The sequence below is a fragment of the Berghia stephanieae genome, chromosome 1 (genome assembly GCF_034508935.2).
Source record: "Berghia stephanieae isolate SIO BIC M18660-M18661 chromosome 1, UCSD_Bste_1.3, whole genome shotgun sequence".
Lineage (NCBI taxonomy): Eukaryota > Metazoa > Mollusca > Gastropoda > Nudibranchia > Aeolidiidae > Berghia > Berghia stephanieae.
In genome coordinates, this window is record NC_088360.1 from 75,308,227 (window position 1) to 75,328,168 (window position 19,942).

A 19,942-nucleotide genomic window follows, 5' to 3' on the forward strand; every position below is an offset into this window, starting at 1 on the left:
AAATATGAACCCACTCGAAATTTAAGATCATCTCAGTCCCAACTTCTAAACGTTACCACCTCAAAATCCACTTTCGGTGAAAAAGCCTTTTCATTCATAGCTCCACGCCTATGGAACGCACTTAGTCCTCGGACAAAGTCCTGTGAACATTTATCATCTTTCAGGAAATGTCTGAAGACTGAGTTGTTCCGCGAGGCTTATTTTTCATAAAATAGATGTTGCTTTGATTTTTGTTTTTTTGCATGCATGCTTAGTATGTATCATGTAGTGTCGTGATTTTTAATTTTGTTGTTTTTAAACATTTTTATCTTTATTTTTATTATGTAAAGCGCCGCAGAGCACGATTGCCGTGGATGTTTAGGCGCTATATAAATTCATTATTTACTATTTACTTATTTACTATTCTTTCAATTTGTATTTTCACCGTTGATCTTTTGTCAGGCGTTTATTTATTCAATTTGTCAGCATATAGAAGCATTTTAAAAACTCTAGAACAAACCTTGATAGATTTGTGAAAGTTTAAAATTTCCTAATTTGACTATTGTTTTGATTTTCGGCCGCCATTTTGATTTGGAAGTATTGAAAAGTAGTGTAAAGCAGGGTTTTTTTTTTATTAGGGTTAGCCATAAGTCTTAGCAAAGGTGCTAGGGTGTTTCCTTTTCCTATTACTATTAGGGTTTAGTTAAAGGTACTAGGTTTTATTTTTTCTTGTGGTTAGTTGAGGGAATATTATTTGAGTTGTTTCCCTTTGTATAAGCTTTCGGAAAGCCTCCCCAGGATCGTCTTTCAACTCTGCTCACGTCAGCTACTTCAAGTTTATTTTCGCAGTTGATTTTCTTACCACAACCTGTTTTCACACATGGACAACTGTATGTTGCTGTGACACGGGTACTTAGTCAAAGTACTTAGTTTGAGATCACCTAAAAGTCTCATCCAGACACAAGCACAGGTCCCGACTAAGAGGAATACACTCAAATGTTTACCAATCATTATAATAAACTAAACATAAAACAATGCATAACAGAGAGATGATTTACAAGGAAAAAAATATCATCTCCCAAAACTATAACTAGACATTCGACTGTTTCCTTCCCAGCCAAGGAACTCCGGTAAGGGTCAGGACAAAACTAAGTAATCTCATTCCAAGACAATGACAGGAAACAATTGGAAAACGGGGATGGGGGGATAGAAGACACAGCATGTACCTCCCTGCCCACTGTGGGAGGTCAGGATCCCCACCCAGAGACCTTGAAATTAAAACTTGTCATCATGGACTGCAATATATGGTAATCCATATACAGATTATCTTTAAAGAGAGGCAGGGGTGGCACATTACTTTTAGTCAACTTCGGCGAGATGTCATTGGAACCTAATCCTTTAATCTTAATGGATCTTATAACAATGCCTCCCTTGCATACAAAGGAAACACACGCACAGGCAGAGTGGGTGTTCCAATTCGGACACCCAAAATGACTTTTAATGGCTACACACAGTGTAATTGTGAAAATAACTTTTGAATGTGTTGCAAACACCATTCTGTGAAAGTTTTAGGTAAATACTTGTCTATTATCAGACTTTTGTGTGTGTGTGTGTGTGTGTGTGTGTGTGTGTGTGTGTGTGTGTAGTGTATAATTTGGCCTTGATTTATGGGACATAGTCACTTGTCCCAATTTGAACACTGTATGTTCAAATTCAGACACCCCAAACACCCCTTTGACTTTAGACACATGCAACTAACTTTTCTTAGTTTGAGCTAAGATGGATGTCAAACAAGCTTACCTTCACGATAATGGTGGGTTGATTTTATAATCATCAAATATAAAACCGGCTTCTTTATGCATTAAAAAAAAGAATGGCAAAAATATTGATTAGACAATCTCAAGAATCTATGACGTAATTATAAATATTTAAAAAAAAAAAAGTGTACGATATGGGGTGCTATCTATGTGCACTTATTTGCAAGTCTGATAACACAATTCCTTATGGGCTCATTGTTGAAATGAAAATCTCAAAAAATGACGTAAAATATTGTCCATTACAAAGATTTTTAACTAGGCCCATAAGTGGGTTTCGATGTCAGCCTGCATATATAATGTACACGTCGGGTGCTGTACGATGAGAAGACTTCATTCTAATAATAATTCAAATTTACTGTTTGCACAGAAAACCAATATTTTATTCCAAAGAATCTTCAAATAAATAAGTAAAAACTTTTAGAATTAAAATTGAAAACAATGACAAAACAGAGCAAATTGAAAAAAAAAGTCATATTTGAATTGCAACATCCCCATGTCTAATTTGGAACAACAGGGTGTCTGAATTGGAACAATTGGGTGTCTGAATTACAAGTGGTGATTTGGTGACAGACGTTTTCCATATCTATTTTAATAAATAAATCTAGAAAAGAGATATAGATATACGTAGTTTTTGGTTCCATGTGATGTTTGAATGCACATATTTAAACATTAAAATGAAAAAATTATTTTCATTTCTGTTTGTTTTTGTTTTTAAGGGTTTTACGGCGCTTGCAACACATTAAGGTCATATCAGCGCCAGTAAAAAGGAAGAAAATGGGATAGTAAAAAGTTCTAGAATTACAATAAAGCATCCAAGAAACGGGAAGACAAAGGGGAACTGGTTCAAATAAGAAACAGGTGTAGATTCCAAAAGCACTCTATCAAAGTACTTAGTTTGAGATCACTAAAAGTCTCATCCAGACACAAGCACAGGTCCCCGCTAAGAGGAACACACTCAAATGTTTTACAAATCATATATATAATATAAAGAAAGCATAATACAGTGCATAACAGAGAGATGATTTACAATGAAAAAAATATCATCTCCCAAAACTAACTATACATTCGACTGTTTCCCTCTCAGCCAGGGCATCTGGCCAGGACCAGGACAAAGCCAAGTAATCTCATTCCAAGACAAGAAAGCATGTTGGGAAACAGATATTATAAGGGGATAGAAGACACAGTATGTACCCCCCTGCCCATTATGGGAGGTCAGGAACCCCACCCAGTTTTCATTTCTGCAAATTTATATTGCAAATGTTGTTGCTTTATATCAACTGTAAGATACCTTGAATTCTTTTACCTAATCTTCCAATTGAGACAAAGATTTTAAGACACCATTTATTTAATTTATGAAATAGGAAAGGACTGAAATTGGCTTAAATTTATCATGCATGTATTTCTATCTGTGTTAACTTGGAACTCAGCTCTATGTCAGAATTCTTATTAAGTTTAGGCATTAAAATACACGGTGAATACGGTAGGGTGTCCGAATTGGAGCATCCTACCCTATACATATTGATGCTCGCATACATACATAAAGGTTGTAATATTATATTTCTCAAAAAACACTTCATATGGCTACATTTTATCCCCTACTTTTTTTACACCACACTCTTTACATTTCTCACTCAAACAATAAAACAAGGTTCTGAGGAAAAAAAAAAAACAGGAATCAAACATTAAAACAGAATCCGAATAATGAACAGTTTAATGATGGATTACATTAATGATACATTACTGCCAGACCCGAGACAAATCACTTCGTTTTATGCACAATTGGCAATTAAACATGCCACAATACCATCTAACTGGCTAATACATTACATGGAGGTTTATTGTGAAAAAGCAAAGGAAATCAATCATAGCTTATGGCTTCAGCAATGTCAATATTCTCTATAACTTTATTGTTTTTAAAACCACATTGGATGTAGAAATTATAATGTGTACTTGTGGAATACAGTAAGACAAGCACTTACTAATAAATATATTAAAATAATTAGGCAGTACTTTTCGGAACTATTTCAGCTTTCACTTCATGAATTTATATAGATACACACACACAAACACACACACACACACACAGAGAGAGAGAGAGAGAGAGAGAGAGAGAGAGAGAGAGAGAGAGAGAGAGAGAGAGAGAGAGAGAGGTTTATGATTTTAAGGGTTTTACGGCGCTTGGAACTTATTAAGGTCATATCAGCGCCAGTAAAAAGGAAGAAAATGGGATGGTAAATACTTCTAGAATTACATTTAAAGCACCCAAGAAAAAGTAAGACAAATAGAAATTGGTTCAAATAGAGATGTAGATACCAAGATCACACTATCAAAATACTAAGAGGAATACACTCAAATGTTTACAAATCATATATAATATGTAAACAAAACATAATACAGTGCATAACTACTAAAAAATGATTTACAAGACAAATAATATCATCTCCCAAAACTCTAACTATACATTTGCCTCTTTCCCTCCCAGCAAGGGTTTCCAGCCAGCGCCAGGACAAAACCAAGTAATCTCATTTCAAGACAAAGGCAGACAGCATGTGGGAAAACAGATATAGGGGGATAGAAGACGCAGTAAGTACCTCCCTGCCCACTATGGGAGGTCAGGAACCCCACCCAGGAGAGAGAGAGAGAGAGAGAGAGAGAGAGAGAGAAGAGAGAGAGAGAGAGAGAGAGAGAGAGAGAGAGAGAGAGAGAGAGAGAGAGAGAGAGAGAGAGAGAGAGAGAGAGAGAGAGAGAGAGAGAGAGAGAGAGAGGCATTTATGTAACTCATGTAAAAAAAAATCTGTTAAGAAAAAGGCAATTATGTACAGGATTTAATGAAACATGCCTCATTTTAGAGTTACAAAAGGAAAACTGCATTTGAAAAAGATAGAAATAATTTTTTTTAAAAGAATACGACTATACTCGTATTACTAAGGCACATGATGTATGAACACAGGGTATATTACATGGCACTTTTGTATACTGCCAATTAAATTTATTTTTAAAAAAATACAGCTCTGTTAATGATATTCCCATTCAGTTAATGAAAATCCAAATTGACTCCGAATCATCAGCATATCAAATAACCTATAACTTTTCTCTAAAATTAATTTCGGCGACACAATGTTGTTGTTTTTTTTTGTTTGTTTTTTTTTTGCTTCTTTCTTTTAAAAATATATTCTGCAACACTCTCAAACTCTGGACGATTGTTTTGTGAGTTTGGAAATTTTGTATGCAATGAAAACACATCATATTCCTGCTCTCTTGGTGAAAATGCTGGCTGTCACACATACGTAAATAATGGATAGATTACGATTTGACAGAAAACCATTTAGGCGTCAAAATAAAAGTAGATATATAATATTTGATATTAAATGCCATTTAAACCAAAGCCAAACCAGTTTGAAAATATTTAATGTTTCAAAAGCTGAGTTAAAATAGATCTGAGGGATATTGGATGGAGACTAGATTATGATTAAAATCTTAATGGTTGCATGATTTAAACATTCTAGCTCGCAAGACATTGGCAATTCAGCTAAAAGAAATCATTAAACTTTTTTCAAACATTTATACAACAATAACATCACGCAAAATATTTTGATTCATCAATTTATATTGTTATTGGACATAAAACATGCATTTATAATCACAGGGTCGATTTTAATAAATTTTGCAAAGCTTTACAGAAAATGAATTGCAAATGCAAAATTTTTAAAAAGTTCCCCCTCAAAAAAGAATTTTAAAAAATGCATAATATTCATAAAAAAATCGTTAACTTGTAAACCTTGAATCATATTCATTGTTTAAAATCCTAGATAATACTACAGTTACTGAATTATTACTAGAAAATCAATATGCATGTGAAAATGAATCAGATTTATTATGATGTGCAACTTTAATTTTGTAACATCCTCCACCCAACGCATTTTGTCAAATTCTTACCAATATTACCCCAAGTAACATGACCTGTAAATGCTTAGGATATCTGCTGTACCCCATCTGTTCATCTGCAGAAAACATATGTTACGGTCTATTATGTTTTGTGATTTGAGTGAATCAATCACTGGATTCTTTTTATACAACTCTGTGGTAAGATGTTTATTATTGACACACGTTTGTAGCGGGGTGACTTGACTCACAATAATACCTAAATTAGGCCCGAAGGCCTATGATTAGATACCTCTGTTGTATTCCCTCAGGAAAGACATTTTGTACACTTTTACTTCATTTCAATATGAAGATTGATTGACATAAAATGTCAAGGTTTCCCTTGTGTAAAGCAGTATTTTAATTGTCCAAAAATAATGAATCATGATTTTCAAAAATGAATTGTAAAGCACATAAAACATGGTTTTACGGTGGATAACCTCTGTATATATTTTCTGTCTTTTTGACATATAAAGCAAAGATATTTTGAATAAAGCAACATAATATGACCCTAAAAAAATAGTAGAAAATTAATAATATCTTAAATCCAGGAATGCAACACAAATGCATGGCTATTCCTACTACATAAAAATGAGTCCCAAAGATCCTCTCATTTCAATCACTTTATGAAAGATAGCATCGGACATACATTCTTATAAAACTATTAAAAATTGCAAAAGCATGTTATAACTTTTGGAGAGCTTGTTGAACTTCATAAAAATCCTGGTGAGTAGAGGGGAAAAAACCCAAGAAATGCAGAGTCAGTCATGAAGTAATAATACACATTTGAAAGCAAAGATTAAACCAAATAAAAATTAAAAAATGGATCTGTGAATTATTCTTGGGTGTCTCAGTGGTGTAGCCGTACGGTCTTGTACTGACAACATGACCGACATTAGGTCTGCTTGTTTGCGAGAGCAACAAGGCACCTTGACAGTATGTTCTTAAAAAAGACATTTTGCCAACAATTTTGTTATCCAACCAGCAGTGGCTAGTAATTAGCTCTGTTATATCTGATGGAAAGCACTTTATGATAGTCTAGCATCATCCAATGGTTTACAAGGAACTGTTACTGTTCATTTGGTGATAAATAATTTGTGAATAAATCACAAACTGTGTACCTATTGCTCTGAACGACTACATTTATCAATCCTCTTGTAGTTAACCATGACTTTTCATTTTCCAGCTTTAAAAGTAAAGATATTAAACATTTAAAAGATAGTTAACAAAAATTTTTAATTCTAAATTCTAAAGTGCAGCTTTGTGGTCTAGAGGTATGACTCTCACCTTCCGCTCGGAAGGTCCAGGGTTTGAGACCCGCTCTGAGGGGTACGTAGTTGAGACCTTGGGGTAGGCTCTTTACTAAAATTCTCTTACCATACTCAAGTGTAAAATGAGTACCTGGTCATTAACAGTGTTGTCTCTGAAAAAAAATTCTAATATTGCCCAATAGGCATCATGTTTCGTCCTATATGTTAAGTGTTGCTGTTGGCGAGGGATCCCTTGTAAAGGACTTTGAACAAGTGTATTGGATATTGCACTATATAAAAGCTCAAGTTTAAATTTGCAAATTTAAGTGAGAGAAGTATTTACATAGAGGAAATTGGAGAATGTATTTGTTACTAAAAATGTCATGGGAACAAAACACAAGAAGCTTCAGAAAACAAAATTCAAGTCACCCCCAAAAAATTACAGGTTGATGTTTTTTTTAACTTAGTTATGAACTCAAATTATAAATCGAAACACGTCACAATATTGTTCTCGGATTTTCTTGTTTCAAACCATTTTAAACCAGAAAAAATGAAGATACTTATATATAAAACATTTGTATGACTATCATCAACTTCATTCTCTTTAATAATGGCATTTGTGAGCCTCAGTCAAATTGCTAATAGAGTTCTCTGTTTCATGCTCTAGCCAGTAAAAGTTTTGGAGCCGCATGTAAATTTGGTGAGTTAAAAAAAAAAATTAGATATCTAAGCCATATCTAAACAACTTGATACAAAAAAAACACGAGATGTTTGTTTTTCATATAGACTTGGTTTAAATTTACACAAATAAAAATGTTGTATTTTTGCTGTTGTAAAATTTTAAAACAGCATTTTGCTACCGTTAATGCCAATTTTTAAAAAATTGGTACAGGGATAAAGCGTTAAATTTCCCCTTTCAAATAATACTGAATTTAGTTGAAGCTGAAGCTTTGTACATTATCCATCAACTGAACTATTAGCAGTTGAATGGTCAGGTTTAGAAAAAGTTATGATCACGTCACATTACAAAATATGAGGTCTTTTTCTTCCACGAAAATAAATTCTTTTATAGGACCCAGAAAGAAAAAAGAAGATAGCATTGTAGCAGTTAGAGATAACTTACTTGGGAGTTTTTGAATAGGAAGGATCTGGAAATGAAAATCTTATTTCTGTTTGCACAATACCTCCATAGGTGGATCACATGTCCTGTAATGAGAAGATTTATTCTGTTAGTGAGTGTAAGGGAAATTAAAATGATACCAATTCATCACTGACACTTTTTGTATTAAAAAACAAAATCAATATAAAAAGCAGTATATATTCTACTACAATGGACACTGCTTAGGTCGATCTTCCGGGGACACACACACAAAAAAAAAAAACAACTGAAAAAAATTATCTAAATCATTATTGAGCTACTCTCTCCCCCCACCACTCCTTCAAAAAAAAAAAAATTCTCATTGAGGGGAGGTAGAAATGAGGGGATGACATATCAATTAGTCTCCTCTACTTCTCAGCTTCACCCCACTCCTCTCCCAAAAAACAAAAATTAATGAAATAAAAAACCCAACAAATGCAGAAAAATCTGAAAAATTACTATCCGTGTATGATTACCATCATAATCTCACTTATCGATGTTCAATTCCCTTTTTTAAGACTAAAATAATATTGATGATGCCCAGCTGAGAATGTGTGTAAAGAGTACAAGTAAATAAGGAGGTTGTCCAGTTCCGGAATTAACAGCGTCCTTCTAAAATACGCTTAATCATATATTGTTATCAAATTACCAGGTAATGTTTTGGCATAAAAACCATCCTGTCCAGAAACGCAGAAACTGCCCCGTGCACAACTAAACTGCTCGATGTTTCTAGTGTTCACCATGATGTCCTCTGTTAATGGAGTGAAAATTGAAGATCCAGCAGGCTGCCAATCCTCAGTCTGATATATGCTCTCATTGTCTTGCTTAAAAAGGTGGAGAAACCTTCTTTCTAATACGAAAAAAAAAGGAAAATTGATACAAGAGAATATTATTAATTTTAGATTGAATTTGAATACAGTTCACTCCGCTTAATCGCACATCGGTTAATCGCACACTCCGCTTAAATGTTACACATTCCTGAAAAACTGAATTATTTCTATGTAATCGCTCTGCTTAATCACATACCATATCAACTTATTCCCTACACCTTGACTCCATCTTGTTTTGAGAAAAATGTCCAAAAGAATCCACACAAATAAATGTAATGAAAATGCGTTTTTCATTGAACCATTTCTGCACATTAATATTGTATCAAACGTGAAAAAATGTTAGCCACCAATGCAATTCCACTGTTTCTCTGACCCTGACTAGGTCAGATGCGCAATGCTTGTTAACTGACATCAAAGGATTACCTGACACGACCGGATAATTGACTCAGCACTCGCTGTCTGCATCGCAAGGTGTGAAATGTGATCGCAGTCCACCCAATGCCGGATTTTGTTTACATTGTCTGACCACTCGATTGCAATTCTCTACCTGTGCATTGTTTTCCTCTACTGGGCCGTGAACAATAAGAAAGGATTACAGGGAGGACTCCCGTCTCAGATTTTGATTGATCTATACAGTCCCTGTCTACACACTCAAAAGGCAACTAACCGGCATCAACTCAAGACACGTCTTTCTCCCCATCAGAATGCTGACTCTAGAGATGGAAAGGTCGACAGAATGTCATACTTAAAAAATAACATGACGGAAAAATGATGCTGATGTCTCTTTTGCCAGCCAATGTAGTGATGAAGTTTTGAAACAACTTCTTCAGCAGTACGACTCTAATGACATTTATTTACAATGCAGATGAGACGGGGCTTTACTACAATCAACGATTCACAATTACTATTCTTACAAACAATGTCACACTTTGTTGTCGATGAAACATGAAAAAAAAGAGAAATTCTAAAAGAAAAAAGCTCCCAAACACCCCCCCCCCCCCCCCCCCCAATAAAAGTAATTTTAAAAAAAAACAACAAAAACCCTTCTAATCAGTCTAGTCTAATGTCTTGAATATGACGGTCCCAAGCCCGTAGAAAACTCAGAGGGGAAGATCCTAAATGAGTGATACATGAAAGCTGGTGCTTTGATGCTATTTTTAGCTTCTCCGCTTAATCGTACACTCCGCTTAATCGACACACTAACCTGAACTCCCGAGGGTGTACGATTAAGCGGAGTTGACGGTATATAGATCTGGAAATAAAATCAAGGGCATCAGACTCTAAGCGTGTAAGTGCAAGAGAGGTGATTTTAAGAGAAAAAAACTTCAAATAGTGCAACATCACATGTATTTAAATCACATGATTCTTTCCACCAGATAACGGCATTATGGTTAGTGTCAGTTGGTCACGAGGTTATGGGAGGGGTGGGCCTTAAATATAAGTTTAGAATAAATATTTCTGCACATGGCACTTGTATGATTAGATTTCGATGTCCTTGATATATTTCTGAATATATCTTGAACCTAATCTGCAACATATTCTACTCTACATTAACATATTTACAAGTTTGTGTCTTGTTCAAAATAAATTCAAATTTGTGATTCAAGCCACTAAAACTGCAAAACTGTATTGAAACATGAAAAATAATTTAAGTGCAGCACGGGAATCTCAAACACGCAAAACTTAAAATCTTGGGAGTCTCAAACATGTTCCTATCCCCCTTTTTAACCCCTCTATTTTCATAATATTGACAAAAAGAAAATCTTGAACACTTTCAAAGGCCAACACTAAAATCTCGAAGAAACTGGACATTCATCTTTCAAAGATGAGAATGAATGGTCACAAAAAAAGGAGGAAATCAGCCGTTGATAAAGAACATACCACTTACAGCACATAGATCAATGACCTATTCATTCAACTAAAACCTGTAAATATGAAAATTTCATTCAAATTTACCAAGATCCAACCCAAACTTGAAGGAATTTCATTCAACCCAATATCTGAGCTATTCCATGTGCGTCTTATTTGTTTACATGCACTGTAACTTGTTTCATACAGAGGAGAGTGTCAAAGCTTAACTGCTCGCTCAATGAGAAAGTTCACGAGGTTTGTCAACCAGCCTCATTTGTGATCCTCTAAGAAGTCGAGAGTAAAGAGAATGCACGATAAGCACTGAGTTTGATAGCCAAATTTTTGCATGGCTGGATGGCTCAGTTGCCAGTGTGACCGCTCACCTATCTCTCTCTCCCGGCCAGGCGGAGGGTGTCATGTCAATTGGATCCTGAGTTTGGCACTGACCCCATGACTTTTTATTCTCTGTTTTCATCTGGCAATTCTCCTACCCTGTATTTCTTATCATTATCGATAGAAGTGCCCGATCCACCCTTTTTCAGAGGTTATTGCACTAGTTTTGGAGCTGATGGTGTGATGGTCGTTGTAGTTCTCATGATAGGTATGCTGCTTTGGTGGTAGTATAGTAGTATTATTGATGGTGGTTGAATGATGATAAGGTGGTGGTTGTATCAATGGTGGTGATAGGGAAGATGATAAGGTGGTGGTTATATTCGTGGTGGTGGTGGTAGCGAATATGAATATGTGGTGGTTTTATTAACAGTAGTGGTTTTATGACGATGAAGGGGTGGTTGTTATAGTGTTGGTAGGGATGTTGCTGTAGTTGTTGTGGTGAGTCTCTTTAATTCACAGAAAGTTTTGAAAATGACGGATTTGCGATGATGATGGGCGAAGATGAACCATCATATAGGCGGAAATCCACCTTTAGGTAGAAGATTATCAGCCCTGATTTTTATGTTTGTATTGAATGGAAATGAAAACAGTTGTCACTTTCTATAAATGTGTTAGTTAATGTGCATGCATGTGAAGCATGCTTGTGTGTATGTGTAGCAGTGGGGAGGGAATACGAGGATCTTGTTTGACCAGTGTCTTATGCACGTGACCACTTGCTCTATCTAATTCTAATGTATACCATTACCAGCGGGAGACTAACGAGCTGTAATGGCCTGAGGCTGTTACTGTAATTTATTAAAATCGAATAAGTGATTAGGTGTAGGGAAAATTGGGTGAGAGGAGAGTTGCGAGGGAAACAATTGAGAAACTACAGGGATTAGGGTGTACTGGATTTGTACTTTAAGACATCACATACTGAGTGTGTAATCAAGAAGGCAACATGCCGGATTTGTCTTCTTATTACAGCACACACAAAGGGGAACTATATTCGACCTGATATTGAATGAGACAAGACCCACTAAATGCAACACCCCATTTTAATGAGACCTTATGGAAATCACCCATATTTACCTCTTCACATTCTTCTTCATATGAATAATTAATATATATACCCAACGCAGAAACCTCTAACAAATAGGCCTGGTCCCGACTTGTTCAAGATTTCCGTGCTGCGCTGTATTAGTAAGCATACTGTAAATAAACAAATACTAACATAAAAATATGAGACCTTCACATGCAATCTCTGTTCTTATGAAAATAATATAAATTAAATTTCCTGAAAGATCAGGAGGAGGGAATCTTTCAGCAAATTCAAGTTGCACATTTCAGAAAACCTGATAAATTTCAGACTTCCCAGAATTCTAGAAATTTTCGGAAAAGTGACATCCCTAGAAGATGGATGAAAAGAATCTTAGCCATAAATGTTTTTCATTAATATTTTTGATATCAATAGAGCTAACATTCTCATCTTCTAACACCTTTTATTGCCATTTCATGCAAGAGTGAGAGACCTAAAGCAATCTAGATTTTCTTTCAAAAAACATGATAAAGTGTATTATGACCTCACTGCTCCTTTTATTTTGAACTGTAACAGTAACAGATCATACATCTTGAGTTTTTAAAATATTGTGTAAATACTAGAAACATCATTTGATTTGAAACAGTAAGCTTAATTATTCTGATTTCTGAAATCTTCAATATCAACAGGATTTGAGAAGATTTTTGAATGGACATAACGTCTTTAAAAATTGTTTAATATATACATATAAATTTTCAAAGTTTTAGGAACCCAAAGGAAAACAAAAATCGGAGTGGCTATTCGTCAGTACTGACCCCCAGGCGCTGGCACCTGCGGGTCAGTACTGACGAACAGGCACCGGCGTCTGGGGGTCAGTCCTGACTAATACAATTACTTGTACTGATGCCAATTGGTCAGTTCTGACCTGGCCACGGGCGTTGACGGTACCAAAATTATGGAAAAATGCCATTTTTAAAAATAACTTGCTCTACGACAAATAAATCAGCATTTCCTGTCCCATACTAGTCGCAGGGAAGCCATTGTTTTCACTAAATCTTTTTGTCGGTTTACGTGAGATTTGTTTAATAAATATATCAATTAATTAAACAAGTGAAATTGTCCAATCCTGAGAAAAAGACCAAATTTGGTGTTGAAACGCCAAACTGGAAGCCCTATATTTCGGTTCATCCAACGCGCATGCTCACTGCACTGATGCGTGGCGCCAGAACTGAAAGTGAAAGCTCTTTCATTGTCTCGCCTTTCTTCATTCCTGTCATTTGAAATTCGGCTTGCTCGCATCTTACTGAGACAGGAAAAGTAGAAAACGGTAAGGGCTGCCTGAAGCCGGTGATCGTAAAATACTAACGAAAGAGTGAAAATGAAAGGCTTCGTATGGGAACAAAACAGACAATGGACGTTTCGGGTACAAACCCTTCATTAACACAACAATACACAAATAAACGTGGAAAACAAATAAAATATAATGAAAAATAACTTGTATCGTCTGTACTCAATGGTGGTTGCAGTATGAATGAAATGTTAGCGTGGGTAGAGGATAGGGTGCCCCAGGGGGTGATCTGATTGATAAGAAAAGGTCAGCGTCAGGGAACAGAACCTTCCAGAAAATAATGGAAGATAAAAGACATATAAGTAGTAGTAGTAGTAGAAGTAGTAGTAGTAGTAGTAGTAGTAGTAGTAGTAGTAGTAGTAGTAGTAGTAGTAGTAGTAGTAGTAGTAGTAGTAGTAGTGGTAGTAGTAGTGAGTGGTAGTAGTAGTAATAGAATGGACAAAGTATTATAAAAGAATCGTAACAGGAAATATTATATAACACATTTTCCTCTATTTTTCTTTAAATTAAGCTATAACGAAAATATACGGGGAAAAAAACAATAAAAACAAAATAACCCAAAGAAATAGAATGGACAACATAAAATAAAAAAGAATCTTACGGTGGCTTGAAATAACGAGTCATATCGTTGCCCCAACGGCATCTAACGCGTTAGAAATCAAACTTATCTAAGTGACCAAGTGTTACTGTGTGCCATCGGATAAGTTGGCCTGAGAGCCTGGAATTTTAATTGTTTTGTTTTTTTAATGGTGACGAATAAGTGCGAAGAGGTCTTTGCACTGACGAACAGTGCTGATCAATGGTGGGCGGTGGCACAGACCGAAGAGAGGTTGTCTGTGGGCGGTGGCACCTGTTGTTCAATACTGACCAATAGACACCAGGTTATTGGTCAGTACTGACCTCCAGGCACTGGCGTCTGTTCGTCAGTACTGACCCGCATGTGCTAGCGCCTGGGAGTCAGTACTGACCAATAGCCCTAGCCAACAAAAATTGCGAACACATTCAAATGTATTCTCCTTTATCATACATGATAAATGACAGGTTTAACAATGAGTTACAAACATATGGTACCTGGCGTGACAATGACATTGTTACAAACTTGAGGGACATGGTTTTCTCTATTGTCTTCAACTCCAAAGTTCATCTTTCTCTTCTTTGACAAAGGCGAGTCATCTGTCTCTTGAAATGGTGAACACTGCATTTTTTTAATCACAATATTGTTTCAGTATTAAGTTACTACCTATGGATTAAAAAAGAATAAACACAAATGGGTAAGACTGATTTCAAGAAATATTAAATTATAGTTTTTCTTTGTTTAATTATTTTCAGTTGTACTTTTTGGTACAATAAAAATAAAAATTATGCAAATCTCAAAACTGATTTGTCTTGATCGAATTTATAATTTGGATTAGTTAGTTTTTAATTCATATATATGTTTCTTCTTCTAAATGAAAAATTGTTAAGTAAGCCCTGTTTGATTATAAATAAGTTACCAAAAATTTGAGATTATTCAACTTTTTACTCACACCACAAATGATTTGTAATATAAAAGTCAATTTGCTCGTGTAATCAGTTTATATTAATTTCATGGAACTGGAAAAGCAGGTTTTCAATTTGGTTTTTGTTTGTTTTTTAATTTTTAAATATTTTTTTTTTCTTGTTTTGTCTAGACGTCTTGACTTGAGACACTTTCAGGTCATTTCAGTAACAGAAAAAAAGGAGAATCATGGGATGGTTTTAAAAGAGTTTGGATAGGATATGCTTCAATAAGTGCCCAAGAAAAAGTGAAGCAAAAAAGACTGACTAACTCAAGCTTAAAACATTGGTAGATCTGTTTCATGTCTCTAATCTGAAATTATTTATTCCTACCAAGGCAAAACAATAGGGTCCACGTAAAAGGCGGTACAATCTAATAATAATACAGACCTATCTACCTATTTGTGTCCAACTCGGATTGCATTTTTTATCATAATCTTCACAATGAAGGTCACGATGCACACATATGTACACACACACACACACACATATATATATATATATATATATATATATATATATATATATATATATATATATATATATATATATAGATATAGAATATATATGCGTGCGTGTTTCTGTGTGTGATAATTAAATACAACTTTTGAAGAAGAAGAAGAAAGGCAAAGCAAGTAAATAGAACGCACTGGCCTACTGCCCTAGTTTTTATAAAACTAGATCTATGCCATCGCAGTCTAATCCTATTTTCATACTGATATTTGTAAAATTAAAATACATCGTAATATTTTAGGTATTTCTAACAACTAAACATAAGTGCGACGAATAAAATTGATATAGATCCTACCTAGGAGTATCATGAATGAGGCTCGAGTAAACAATTAATAAATAAATAGAATGGTTCAAATTCAAATCAAACAAGAAAGAGCCCGAGTCTGGTCCAAATCCTAATAAATCCTATCTAGAGAGGTGCGCCGGTGTTACCAATACATAGCTTCCATACCAGGACAAATCTAAGTTAGCAATATGTGAGCAAACCAAATCTCACAGCATCCTCGATATAATGCTTATAATATATCTAATTCTATCACTCCATCTGTTTGAAAACATGCGTTTCTGTCATTGCAATGCGTGTTTTCTTCACCAGGGAAGCATAATCTTCTTGAGATATTGCTTTTGAATCATTTCTAGAAAAGTTTATCAAAATAACACCAGCCCTCACACTCACACACAAACAACTTCGACTGCTTACCAACTGCTTTCTTTCGAGTTTCGAGACTGTCAAAGATCAGAGGGTCAGAGGTCAGGTCATCAAGTGGGCGGTGCTTTCTACATACTCGTTGATGAGCGGGAAAGGAGCGGTATCTCTGCCCCAGGTTGGGAGAGAAATAAACATGATGGGGGAAGGTGGGAAGGGGCTGACCACAGATTAGTGAGGGGGTGACCCACAAACAACCGAGGTGTTGGGCGTAGGGGAAACCATGATACGAGAGAGAGAGAGAGAGAGAGAGAGAGAGAGAGAGAGAGAGAGAGAGAGAGAGAAGGGGGGGGGGGGGGGCAGAATGGGATACATGTACACATTCCATTGTCTACTATATAAGAAGTCACTGACACATTCCCATTTAAAAATAGATGACTAGCATCGTGAACTGAGTAAAGGTCATTTCATGTATATTGAATTGCTGTCCTTCCAGGAAAATGCCACGGCATCCGCATATATGCGGCCGCATGTTTTTGCCTTCCGCATGTCTTTGCCGCATATTTCGTCTTTTTCATTTTATTATTTTTTGTTTTTATTTTATTTTTAAAAAGTCTTTGTCGCATATTTATAATAATAATGATAATAGTAATAATAATAATAATAATAATAATAATAATAATAATAATAATAATAATAATAATAATATTGATGATGATGGTGGTGATAATAATAATAATAATAATAATAATACCTAATGATGATGATGATAATAATAAAAACAACAACAACAATAATAATAATAATAATAATAATAATAATAATATAATAATAATAATAATAATAATATAATAATAATATAATAATAATAATAATAATTTTTTGTCTAGAAAATGGAAATTTTCCATGGTTTACATTACCTGTTTGTAGTGGTCAAAAATTAGACCAGGCAATGGGGGGGGGGGGGGGGCGCAAGCTAAGAAAAGTCGCCAAATTTGAAGTTTCTGCGTTAAAAATTGGCCGTTTTGTAAAACATATTACATAGACCAGCGGTGGAAAGCCTTCCCTGAAATTATGGAGTTTGAGGGTATAGTTCTGCTGTTTTCCTTGGTTGTATTGGGTAGCCCTATTCTTCCTTAAGGTCGAATACGAGGGCTCTTTCATAATTAACCGAAAAATGCCTGTCAAATCCGCGTTTTTTATGCTATCAACAAAATTCTTGCACGTGTTCATACCTTGACTCGTCCTTCATTTCTCTACGTAACAGCCAAGTCTGTCGACACACTTCTGCCAACGCCGCACCATGGAATAGATACCCTCTCGGAAGAAATTTCCGTCAAGGTTTTGTAGCCATTTCCGCACATGGTCAACAAGCTCTTCATCGACATCAAAGCGCTTTCCTGCCAGCTCACGTTTCAGTGGCCCAAAGAGGTGATAATCAGATGGTGCGAGGTCTGGACTGTGTGGTGGGTGTGGCAAAATCTCCCATCCATATTTCTCTAGCCAACCTTGCGTCACTCGTGCTGTGTGGGGTGTAGCGTTGTCGTGTTGCAAAATGACCCCGTTGGTCAACTGCCCTGGGCGCTTTCTGCGAATGGCCTCCCTAAGCTTGTCAAGAGTTTGGCAGTACCTTGCAGCATTGATTGTTTCTCCAGGTTGTAAGGTTTCGAACAGAATAACACCACGACTGTCCCATAAAACAGTTCCCATTATTTTCTTTGCTGACCGCATGACTTTGAATTTCTTCGCGACAGGTGAGGATGGATGTTTCCATGTCATCGAATCTTGCTTTGTTTCTAGGGTGCAATGGCGCAACCAAGTCTCATCACCGGTGGACTATGCTGTCAAGAAAAGTCACATCGTACCCTAGAATGTCTCCGCCGGCGTTGGCAGTATGCCCGTGAACCCTGCGTGAGCTCTTCTCAAAAGTTCCCTGCAGATGTCCAATCTTTTTTCTTTATGATTGTCTGTCAATTGCTTAGGAACCCATCTTGCGCTGACTTTTCTGTAGCCAAGTTCATCAAATACAATTCTATGGGCAGAAGTTTCCGAAATTTCAAGACTGCTTGCGATTTCATGAAGTTTCAACCTCCTGTCTTGACGAATAAGCTCATCAACTCGCTTCACATTGTCTTCTGACGTCGCAGTTATCGAACGCCCTCTCCCTTCCCTGTCTGTCAAGTCGGAATGGCCGGCTTCAAACAAATTACACCAGTGATAGACTTGTGTACGGCTTATAACATGCTCACCATATACACTCTGAAGTTCTTTATGAATTTCGGTAGGATTCAGACTTTTGGCGTTCAAAAAACGTATGACAGCTCTGATTTCCTCCTTTGACCAAGTTTCAAGGTGGGCCGCCATCTTTAAAATCGTCTAGAAATTCATTGTGCAAAATGATGCACTTCATAATTTCTGGGAATATCCGTAAGGAAATAAGGAATATCATGTCGTTTACAGAATTAAAAAATCTCCACTGGTTGCTGAGCAATGGGCATTTTTCGGTTATTTCTGAAAGAGCCCTCGTATCATCAACCGCCGTTGCCGTACGTAAGGACAAATAATGTTGCTTGCACTATTCGTCCTTCACATTTAAGCTGGGCAATATTCCGTTTTTGTTTTTACTGAGCTGGATTGGAATCCACGTAATTACATGATATATCCATATCGTCTTAAATGTTTGACAAACCCCACCTCCTCTATTTGTGCGTCAAATAATCAGTTGAGTGTGTATGTAGGTTTGAGGTGTGTGTGTTTGTGTATGTGTTAATTTCGTGGGGTTTTTTGTTTGTTTTTGTTTTGTTTTTTCTTCTTATGGGATATGATTTTTATTCCAGAATGGTGATTGATTTCTTATAAGGAAATATTTTCGTGTTCTATTATTGGCAAATATCCCATTCAAATACCTGCTCGAGAGCTTGGGTTGGCTGGGCACAGAGGACGATTCGTCAGGGCTTTTTTGTTTTTAATATTATTATTTATTTTTTTTGGAAAAGGGGGGGGGGGGGTTTGGGGTATTTTTCCTGCTTTTGTGTGTTTATTTGTTTGATTTGTGTGTGTGTGTGTGTGTGTGTGTGTGTCTATGTGTGTTTTGCCTTTTTTACATTTTTTTCAATCTATAATAGTGGGTAAGCACTCAGTATCTATTTGTTTTAAATGACTAGTTTTAAATTTGTCAAAAATATTATATTCGTCATAATGGTATGAGCAGCGCAAAAAACATCAAAGTTCTGTATCTCTTAAGAAGCAGTTTTATAAAAAATGTTATAATCTTGATAATTCAGTGAGTGCCACCAATAATGGCTTGAATTTAGCCAAAATCTTTGAACGATGTCGATACCTGTCCTTTAACTTCAGAAAATTTTGTTATAAGTTGTACTGTCTTGACTAGACTAGCTGTATAACATAATGATAGATTTAATTAATGGCGTTATCAAATTGGCAGTAAACGAGGTAATTGCATAGCCAGGATGGAATTTGGCGGCTTTACAACAGCAAATTAATTCCAAAGCCGAAAGCGCAACTTTGCATTTAAACGTATCTCCATAGACGATGTCAATATTTTCAGTACTTCGTTCGTTAGCTAATACTATTAAGTATTTGGTATCCACTTTTGCACTGACGAGAAATTAGAATGTCAACGGGCTGTGATTTAAAATATCTACGGGCTGAAACTGGGTGAAATAGAATGATACAGAACAT

At 35.8% G+C, this 19,942-nt stretch overlaps 1 protein-coding gene across 5 annotated transcripts; it reads right to left on the minus strand.

The window, feature by feature from the left end:
- Positions 1 to 3,489: 3,489 nt before the first annotated feature.
- On the minus strand, positions 3,490 to 16,392 carry LOC144957118 (uncharacterized). Of its 5 annotated transcripts, none has more exons than XM_078888145.1 (5): positions 16,295 to 16,392; positions 14,617 to 14,785; positions 8,755 to 8,955; positions 8,091 to 8,173; positions 3,490 to 6,440 (listed from the first exon to the last, which is right to left on the minus strand). In XM_078888145.1, the coding sequence occupies exons 2-5, from the start codon at positions 14,744 to 14,746 to the stop codon at positions 6,402 to 6,404; spliced, it is 453 nt and encodes a 150-aa protein (XP_078744271.1). In that variant the 5' UTR covers positions 14,747 to 14,785; positions 16,295 to 16,392; the 3' UTR covers positions 3,490 to 6,401. The 5 variants fall into 5 exon arrangements, with proteins under 5 accessions (XP_078744271.1, XP_078744241.1, XP_078744250.1 ...); XM_078888115.1 differs by having other exon boundaries at positions 16,271 to 16,301; XM_078888124.1 differs by having other exon boundaries at positions 15,890 to 16,295.
- Between the last annotated feature and the right edge of the window lie 3,550 nt (positions 16,393 to 19,942).

Bases quoted from the DNA above. Each gene is read 5' to 3' on its own strand.
- LOC144957118 (XM_078888145.1), bottom strand. From the start codon at position 14,746: ATGCAGTGTTCACCATTTCAAGAGACAGATGACTCGCCTTTGTCAAAG. The intron at 8,956-14,616 runs GTACCATATGTT...TTTTCGTATTAG, and splicing joins CAATGTCATTGTCACGCCAG to AAAGAAGGTTTCTCCACCTT. The intron at 8,174-8,754 runs GTAATTTGATAA...TTCTCATTACAG, and splicing joins TTATGCCAAAACATTACCTG to GACATGTGATCCACCTATGG.